At 40.1% G+C, this 10,304-nt stretch overlaps 1 protein-coding gene across 1 annotated transcript in view; it reads right to left on the reverse strand.

The window, feature by feature from the left end:
* Window positions 1–10,304, reverse strand: part of CARS2 (cysteinyl-tRNA synthetase 2, mitochondrial (putative)) — a 164,477-nt gene that overhangs the window by 148,143 nt on the left and 6,030 nt on the right. Inside the window, exon 3 of the mRNA XM_006883793.1 lies at window positions 4,655–4,772. Within this exon, the coding sequence (XP_006883855.1) occupies window positions 4,655–4,708 (54 nt within the window). The 5' untranslated portion in view covers window positions 4,709–4,772. The remainder of the gene's footprint in view (window positions 1–4,654; window positions 4,773–10,304) is intronic.

Below are 10,304 nucleotides of genomic sequence, written 5' to 3' on the forward strand. Positions count from 1 at the left end.
CAGAACTGGCTTTGACAAGCACTGTGGCAATTGGACACTTAAAACAGCTATTCGAGGCGGGGAAAGAAGAACGAATTGGGGAGGAGGGTAGAGAAAACAGTGCAACAATGAATGAATGAGAACCCAAAATCTCTGTAAATGTTCATTAAAACTAATAAAATTTAATTTAAAAAAAAAAAAAGAAAATCAAACCACATAACAGCCAATGTCCTCAGCCAAAATGTGACCTCTTGACTTCCGTTTTCATGCTTTTATCACCAGTTTGCTCCATTTCTAGCATAATGATAGAAACTTCACCAACAGGATCATTTTAAGGGGAGGTAGAGCATGCTCAGGCATTTACAGGAAAGGTGAGTCAGGGAGGGAGGGAGTTGAGATAATGTTACAGAGGAAGGACATCTACGATGAGAAGCACGAGGTGATCATTCAAATGTTACTCACTGGGGCAGGGGGAGCAGGAATCAGTTAAGAAATCCAGTAAGTGAAGAAAAGAACTAGATTCCAGCCCATCAATAAACGAATGGGTAGAGAAGCTGTGGTATATTCACACAATGGAATACTATGCTGCATTGAAAAACAAGGAACTCATGCAATCTTATTCAATATGGGTGACTCTGGAGGACATTATGCTGAGTGAAATATCTCAGTCGCAAAAGGACAAATATTGCATGGTGCCACTGCTATAAAATGGGACTGATATCAGGGTGGGGATAAGACTGAGAAAAACTGGATAAATTGTGTATACTGCACTGAAACAGATGAGGTACTGAATAATTTAAAAGCGATGTATGATAGGGTATTATGGTTATCACAAGAGTCCACAATTAAGGTTGCAAAGTGGAATGTACTTGGGATGGTGGGAGGAGTGCGGGGTGATTGTGTACCAGGTAGGGAGTCTTTCTTTTACTTTTGAAAGAGAGGAGCGAATGGGGGGGCGGGTGGAGAGGGCTGGGCAGGGAGAGAAGTGCAGCAATGAATGAATGGAAATCAAAATTCTCTGTAAATGTTCATTAAAATTATTTAAAAAAAAAAGAACTAGATTTCAAACAATACCATATTATAAATCAAAAAAGGAAAAACATTCTCAAAGATTGGAACTGCCAGATAGTAGTTTTACCACCTGAATATCTAGCACAAAAATAGCCACAGAAAGCAACAATGATGTGGGCAAATTATTCCCAAATTGTAAAGCAGGGTAATGGGCAGCACACAGGGTCTAGAATATTATTCTCTATTTTATGTAGGCTTGAAAATTTCTGTAACATGCAAGTGTTTTAAGACAACAGTGCTAGCACCACAACAAGATAAAGGTAAATAACCCAATTAAAAAATGGGCGCAGAATATGAACAGACACTTCACCAAAGAAGACATTCAGATGGCAAACAAACACATGAATGAATGTTCACAATCCCTAGCTCTAAGAGAGATGCAAATCAAAACAACTGATATCATCTCACCCCAGTAGTAGCAGCAAAATTTAGCAGAACAGCAAACATCAAATCTGACAAGAAATTGGAGAAACTGGAACCCTTATTCACTGCTGGTGGGACTGTAAAATGGTGCAACCACTATGGAAGGCAGTATGATGCTTTCTCAAAAAGCTGCAAATATAGATACCATTTGACCCAGCAATTCCACTACTGGGAATTTACCCTAAAGAAGCCATAACTGCCACCCAAGAAGATATATGCACACCCATGTTTACTGTGGCTTTGTTCTCAATAGCAAAGAGCTGAAAACAACCCAAGTGCCCATCAACAAACAAATGGATTGAGAAGCTCTGGTATATTCACACAATGGAATACTCTGAAGCATTGGAAAAATAAGGAACTCATGAAATATTATGCAAAAATGGATGACCCTGGAGGACATTATGCTGAGTGAAATATCTCTTGTCACAAAAGGACAAATATTGCATAGGGTCACTTTTGTAAAACGAGACTGACATCAGGGTTGAGGGAAGACAGAAAAGGAGGGGAGGAATGATGCATTGAAACAGATGAGGGAGGTAACTGTTTAAAAGGGATGGATATATGAATGGGTATTCTTGTCATTACAGAAGTCCAGAGAAGTCCAGAGTGAAGGCTGCATAGTGGAGTGGACTTGTGGGGGATAGACTGCATAACAATGAAAGAGTTTTTCTTTTTTTTCAAGGAGAAGAGTCAACTGGGGGTGGGTGGGTAGGAAGAAAAGTACAACAATGAATGACTGGAAACCCTAAGTCTCTGTAAACTTTCATTAAAATTAATTTTTAAAAAATTTTAAAAAAAAGAGCAGTGCTAAATGGCAATGATACTGGGAGGCTACATCTAGGAATCTTTTCCCTTTAGGGAGAATTAGGTCAGCTTTATTAAATTCCTTCATCACGTTCAGGTAGAGGAACCGTTCAGTTAATCATCCCAGCTAACAATAATGAGCTTATATTCTGAACCACAGTGAACTGTGAGAATGGATAAAAATGTTTGGAAAGGGTAGCACTCAGAAAAACCATCCTCATAGTGCCAAGCAATAGAGAAAACCATTAAAAGAAAGCAAGTCCAGCAAAAAGTAGTACTGTTTGACCTGAATAATTTGCTTTCAGAAAAGATAAAGTTGCCAAAAAGGCAAAGTCCAAGAACTCCACAAATGTGCTCTTCCAGAGGGCAGCAATCAGGAGCTCGCTACACACCCCCAGTTGTCCCCAGACTTCACAGCCCATCTAGAAAAGTCTGTGAATGAATCACAGCTAATCTTATCTACCACTGTCTTCTCCAACCCAGGCTCTGCCAGACAACAAAGGTGTAGGCCAGCCTCTGTTTGGGCTTCACTCTGCTTATGAGCTGCCTGTCACAGAGTCCAGACATTCACATCTGGCAATGGGGTACAGGAAAGGGCTCAAGTCAGGAGTGGGTTCACCACCTGGTCAATATAGGCCTGTGGACCTTAGGAATCACTTTAACGTCTTTAAACTTCTGTAAGATTGAGAAACATTCAGTAGGCCAGTGCTGAGGACCATTGTGAAAAAAAATCTATGAGATTACACAAGAGATGTAAAAAGAGAAGAACAATGAATTGTTATAAACTGAAATAGATGGATGAGGTACGCTAGAGACAACAGGATTGCTGGGATGGGTCCTGGACCAGAACAGAAACACTCTGGGGATACCTGGCAAATTTGAATGAGGTCTACAGACTGAATGTTTGTATCATAAATACCAATACGTTGTGACAATACTGATTTTCTAATTGAGCGGGATGTAGGTAATGAGTGTAGGACAGTGTCCTGGTTTTTGGAAGGTTTGAGTACTTAGAGAGAGCATCGGTTGACTAGCATTGCTGTAAAAGAAATACAAGTGGATGACTTTAAAGAATGGGAGTGTACTTTCTTATTTTGGAGTCTAAACATCCAACTCAACATATTGGCTCTAGAAGGAAGGTCATTTCTTTCAGTTTCTAGTAGAAGACCAGCAAACTTTGACCTTCCTGGGCTTGAAGATCTGACTACTTCTGTCCTCACATAGTACCTCGCCTGTCCTGAATATGCCTGTGTCTACATTTTCCTCTTTTAAAAGAAAACGCTTAGAATTCATTAGGTTCAGGACCCACCCTGCTCTAGTATGACCTCATTAATAATTAAATAAATATTGATTTAAAACAAAACAAAACAAAACCAAAAAACCCCATTTTATTTCCAAATAAGATTATAGTCATAGAGTTTAGGACTTCATAAAAACTTTTTAAAAAAGACACATTTTTAATCCATAATGTGAAAGCAAGGTTAGCAGAAAAAAAAAAAGACTGCAGAGAGTGAAGGTAGGGAAAAATCTTGTCCTTTTTTTTTTTAATAGTTGCCAGAGAGTCAATTCCCACATACATGTAAAATAAAAACAAGGGGGTAATCCAGGGAAAGGGGATTGTAAGAATTATTGGTACTGGCTTTTGAATTTTCCTGTTGGCTTGAAAGTATTTCAAATTATTTTTTAAATCTATATTAAAAACACCCACAAAGAGGTACAATTAGGGATTTCTGTGCTTATCACATTGGATTGCTCTGAGAGTCAAGTGATAAATAGATAATCACTTTTTAGCCTATCAAGAAGCACACAAATAAAAGTATCTTTTTATCTCAGCCAGGGAGCAGAGATTTTAATATAATAGCAAGTATTAGTAGGCCTTATTCCCTCTATAAAAAGGGAGTAATTCACTCACATTGGAGGCTGAGGGGATGAACTGCTGTTAAAAATCATCAAGTACCTTGACTCATAGCAACACTATGAACAACAGATCTGAGCCTTGCCTGATCCTGCGTCTTCCTCAAAATCTCTGAAATGCCAGAGCCCACTGTTACTGTCACTGTGTCAACCATGTCGGGAAAGGTGGCGGGCCAGAGAGAGAGAGACAAATTCTCACTAAGATGGATTGAGGGTATAGACACAAGCCAGGATATTACCACAGAATAAAGCAATTAATTAAAATGCTGTGGTGACCAAACTTAAGTAGACTCTCATTTAATTTACTAGGACAACAAAGATGAGTCTGATAACGTGTCACTGTTCCATTTATCAAATTATACTCATTGGGCCACGCATAAAAAAGAAAACAGGACAACTACTTTCAAATATAAAAACACTGATAAATCAGATTGTCAATTAAATGTAAATCTTCTACGTTTACCTCATTAGCTCTTTTGATTATTTTATCATCCACATCTGTGATTCCCATCACCATGACTATGTTACATCCAAAAACCTTGGTTAGGATTCTTCGAATTATATCAAATCTAACGTATGAACTGAAAGAAAAAAAAAGAAAGATATTGTGAACTTTTAAGAAGCACATTATATCTTAAGGTGTTGCTATATAACTAAAGCTGTATCATATTATTCAATAGAGCTACTAAAATGAAAAGTTTTTGGGGTTTTTTAAATTTTACCAAACAAAGTCCTTATAAGAAATTGACAAAGGCATTGCTTCAAAACCAAGACTCAATTTTGGGATTTTCATCTTATTTTAAGTGAATTTGTCACATTGTTGTTGTTGTTATTGTCATTATATACCGTTGAGTCAGAACTCATTCATAGTTGGTCCTCTATCAGGTTTTCAGATGTAAATCATATAGGAGGAGACTGCCATCTTTTCTTCATGGATCAGATGGTGGATTCGAACCACCTCCTTTGGGCTGACAGTGCAAAAACTCCTCACCACTTGGCTATCAGAATTCCCTATGTTGCTTTGTTGTTGCTGTTGTTGTTGTGTGCCGTGGAGTCAGATTTGACCCACAGCTGACCTTCTAGTGGATTTTTAAAGTAAATCAAATGGGAGGATATTGCTCATCCTTCTCCCATGGAGCAGCTGGTAGATTCAAACTACGTGCCTTTGGGACTGCAGCATGGCTTCTTACTGTTAGGCCACCTTACACCACACAGCCTCCTGACTCATGGGAACTCCAAGCACAGTGGAATAAACCACTGACCAGCCCTGCACCATTCCCATGATCAGTTAGTTGTGAAGAACACAACAGGGTTGAATGTGGTTTTCATGGGCTGATTTTTGCAAGTGGATTGCTAGGCCTTCCTTCCTATTTCACCTCAGACGCCCTGCTGAAACCTGGTGAGCACCACACAACACAAACCCCTCCACTAACAGGTGGGTCAAGACTCCCCATGAAGCATTTCAGGCAGGAAAAGAGGCAGGTTTCCCACATTGTAGGTAAGAATTTTACCACCAAACCATCACTGTCCCCTAGGTACATTTACATCTATCACGCATATAAGAGTGTACTCATAACACAATCTCATTGTTGTTATGTGCTGTCGAGTCACCTGTGATCTAGAGCTACCACATGTACAGCAGCTCTGAATCCTGCCATCCTGAGCCAGTCTCACTGACTCCGACACACTTAACCCCTATTGCCCCAGTCACTGTATCAATCCATCTCATCCAGGGTCTTCCTCTCCTGCGAGGTCCCTCCACCCTTCCAAGCATAATGTCCTTCTCCAAGGACCAGTCTCTACAATCTCATTAGGTAATTAAAATACTCAGAGCTCCTACTTAAACTTGTTCATGTTCTAGAATAATTGTAATTTTTCATTATGACAAAACAAATAGAGGCAAATAATAATAACTCAAGATAAGCACAATCCTATTAAAGCTGTGTAAGATTATACCTAAGAAATGTGTATACTATTATGGAATATTTAAAAGCCAACTTATTTATACACTACACAAGGTTAATGCAGAGTTTTAAAATGAAAGGGAGTACTTTTAAAATCCACTAAAAAATCTTAAGAACCTGATTTCCCATTAAAAATGACCTTAAAATGCAAAGTCAGCAAGCACCCTGCTCATCACCATTATCAGCCTCCTCTTAATGCAAGTTCATAAAAATCAGTCCCCTAAAAAACTATCTCAGTCACATTATGACATCATTATACTTCCCTTACTCACTCAATTGTTCCCCACAAACAGAGCTCTGCCTAACTTTCAAATCTAGTGATGAAATGATCTCCAAAAACTCACTGACAGGATCTTCAACCTCTTCAAACGAAAGTCTACTTAACCCACATGGCTGCTCTACAGGTTGAATGCAGTAACCCTAGGACTCATGACTTGTATGTTGGTGAGGAATATTTCCATCTGTCACACAGGAGCCTGGAGTTTGATGCTCCAACAGTGTTACCACCACCCACCAATTTGTCATACTATGGTGGCTTGCATGCTGCCATGATACTGGAAGCTGTGTCACCACTAGCATTTCAAACTTCAACAGTGTTACCCATGGTGGACAGATTTCATTGGTGTGTCCAGACTCAGACAGACTAGGAGTATGAGGAAAGGCCTGGTAAATTATTTATGAAATTAGCCAATCACAGTATTAATTATTATCATAATTTATTTAAGAAAATTAGCCAATCACAATATTTATTATTATTATAAGTTTCACCTCATACACTTTGGGAACGTGGTCAGGAGGGACAGGTCCTTGGAGAAAGACATCATGCTTGGAAGGTTGGAGGGATAGCGCAGGAGAGGAAGACCCCAGATGAGATGGACTGATACAGTAACTGGGGCAAAGGTAGTTGGTGTGTAGGAGTCAATGAGACTGGCTCAGGACTGGGCAGAGTTCTGAGCTGCTCTACATAACTGCTATGAGTTGTAGGCGACTCAACGGCACATAACAACAATATTTATGAAAATTAGCCAATCACAATATTAATTCTGTTATTTTATTGTCCTAGATTTCAATTTTCTTATTTTGGACACATCACCCCTATCTAGAAAGCCAACAAAAGTGAAGGAAATCCTCAAAAAGATGGGTGGACACACATCAATAGCTGCTACAATGGACTATATGTTTATGAACATGAACATGTAACAGAAATGGGTACATTCTGTTATACATGCACTTCCTGTGAGGCAAAGTCTAACAAGTAACATCACCAGTGCTTACAGTCTCTATTCGCAAAATCAGAAGCTATTTTTATTACCCTTATTGTCTGAAAACTCACTGGATGGTCAGCCATGACTTGGTTCCAACTCAACAAGTGGGGGATGAGGGAGTGAGGGAGTGATTACCTGCACTGGTCCTAAGTTGGATAAGACTTTCTAACAAAAGAGATTTAAAAAAAATGTTAACGGTAACTCAAATCAAAGTGAAAACAAGTCAAATCACATCATTAGCAAAGAAGAGCTCAAGCTGAAGTTACAAAAAAACAGCAGAGACGGGCTGGCCTGGCTGAACTTTTAGGGATACAGGCGACTTGAGACCCTAAGATAATAAAGGTGTGCTGCTACCATCGGGGTCATGCCCCATGCACACCTAAGCCCACAGGTGCTGAAGAGCCAGAGACAAGAACTTAAAGAATCTGGCATCAGGACCAGAGAGACCTCGGACTGCTTCTGCAGTTCTGCCATAAATGGTCTCTTTACTGCTAAAGATCTTAGCTATCTCAGTCAATAAAATAAAGAGGCACATCTAGATGATCACTAAGATTATTTCCAGCATTAAGGGATTCTGCTTAAAGCTCTTTAATGCTCCTACTACAAGGAAAAGTTCTGTTAGGCTAGGTGATAAAACATCCTTCTCTATCCGGTCTCAAACAACCCCCACTTTTCCCCACTCTTCTCTTATCTGAGTCAAGCTGTTCTACTATTTGTTTTCTTCCAATCAGCATGCACATCCCTCTCAGACCCTTTTGGTAAAATGGAGAACATTTTTTCAGGATCTTTCTCTATTTATAACTGAGTCCTATTCATCCTTCTAAGGAGTCTTAGGGGCACAATGGTTAATCACTTAGCGACTAATCAAAAGGTCTATGTTTCAAACCTACTAGTCCCTCTCTGGGAGAAAAGACTTGTTGATATACTCCTACAAAGACGGCACAGCCTAGAAAAAAGTAATGGGGTAGTTTACTCAGTCAAAACCAAGTGAATGGCACACAACAGCAATACCTATCCTTCAAAATTTAGCTCAGATTCTGCCCACAGGTAATTGGCATTATGCCAACATTTTCCCTCTTGGAGCAGAACTTGGAAAGGATGTGAAGCAACACTAAAAAGAGAGCAAAAGATGGGGCAGTGGGGAAGGGAAGTAAGTGAATCTTGCTAAAAACCTAAATGGATATTAGACAGATTGATAGCAAGGGGAGAGATCAAAGGTTAATTCTATATGATACTCAGAAAGCACAGCTTCCTCAATCTCATGTTGAGGCAGCAAAACACAGCGAGTAAGAACATGGCCTCGGGAGCCTGATGGGCTCATTCAGCACTACTAGAGTTGGCAAGTTCCCACAATCCCTCTGCACTGAGGCTCTCTCATTTGTAATTTCATGATAATAATAGTACCTACCATCTGGTGTTAAGAACGTTGATTGACATTTGTAACACATTTAGATTAATGCCTGGCACAATATAAGTGCTTTACATGTGTGTGCAAATATATGAATCTGTTGAACTACTTAAGGCCAGTGTGGCTAAATAGAGGGGAAAGTGGGGAAGTAAGAAAAGGTCACTAAGGGTCACACACACCCAAGAACCTCACTGCTGTCTGGTCAACTTCTCGTCATAGTGACTCTGTGTGAATCAGCTCCACATAAATATCATTGCTGCCAATATCAGATGGATCGTGGCCAAAAGAAAAGAGTACAAGAGGAATGTCTGTGTTTTATTGTCTATGCAAAGGTATCTGACTATAAGGATCACAACAAGTTGTGACTAATCTTGAGAAGAATGGAAATCCCAGAACACTTAATTGTGCTCAACCTATACTGGGACGAGGTAGCAGTCCTCAGAACATAGCAAGGAAACACCGCATGGTTCAAAGTCAGGAAAGGAGTATGTCAGGGACGCATCCTGACTCCATACCTTTTCAATCTATATGCAGAACAGATCATTCAGGAAGCAGGGCTTTATGAAGAGGAATATAGCATCAGGATTGGAGAAAGACTCATCAAAAACTTGCGTTATGCAGATAACATAACCTTGCTTGCTGAAACTGAGGAGGACCTGAAGTGATTACTGCAGAAAGTCAAGGACTGTAGTCTTCAATATGGACTGAAGCTCAGCATCAAGAAGACAAAGATTCTCACCACTGGGCCAACTGGCGGCACCATGATGAGTAGAGAAAAGACTGAGGTTGTTAACAGTTACAGCTTGCTCAACTCCACAATCAACACTCTTGGCACCAGCAAGCAGGAACTAAAGACAAATTGCACTGGGAAAATCTGCTGTCAGCGACCTCTCCAGAGTACTGTGGAGCAATGATGTCAATCTAGGGACTAAGGTGCACTTGATCCAGGCCATGGTCTTCACAATTACTTGCTATGCATCAAAGAGCTGGACAATGACTAAGTATGACAGAAGAATTTTGGCCTTTGAGTTGTGGTGCTGAAGAAGAATACTGAACATACTATTAACCTCCAAGAGAACAAACTGATCTGTCTCGGAAGGGTAAAACCAAGTTTCTCTTTGAAGGCTAAGATTGTGAAGCTCCGTCTTACATATGGCATAAGACCAGGATAGAGTGGTGCTGGGAGGAAATCATGCTCAGAAGGGTAGAAGGGCAGCACAGGAGAGGAAGATACCAGATGAGATGGATTGACAGTTACTGGGATAAGGGGGATAGATGTGTCAGTCAGTAAGACTGGCTCAGGATGGGGGAGGCTTCAAAGCTGTTGTCACACGGTCACTATGAGTGGCAGACAACTTGATGGCACATAACAATAACAACATTGTTGTTGTTGTTGTTGTTATGTGCCATCGAGTCGCTTGCGACTCATAGCGACCCTATGTACAAGAGCTCTAAATGCTGTTCTATCCTGTGCCA

Source organism: Elephantulus edwardii, unplaced genomic scaffold (assembly GCF_000299155.1).
Source record: "Elephantulus edwardii isolate Elephantulus edwardi_28Jun2011 unplaced genomic scaffold, EleEdw1.0 scaffold00030, whole genome shotgun sequence".
Lineage (NCBI taxonomy): Eukaryota > Metazoa > Chordata > Mammalia > Macroscelidea > Macroscelididae > Elephantulus > Elephantulus edwardii.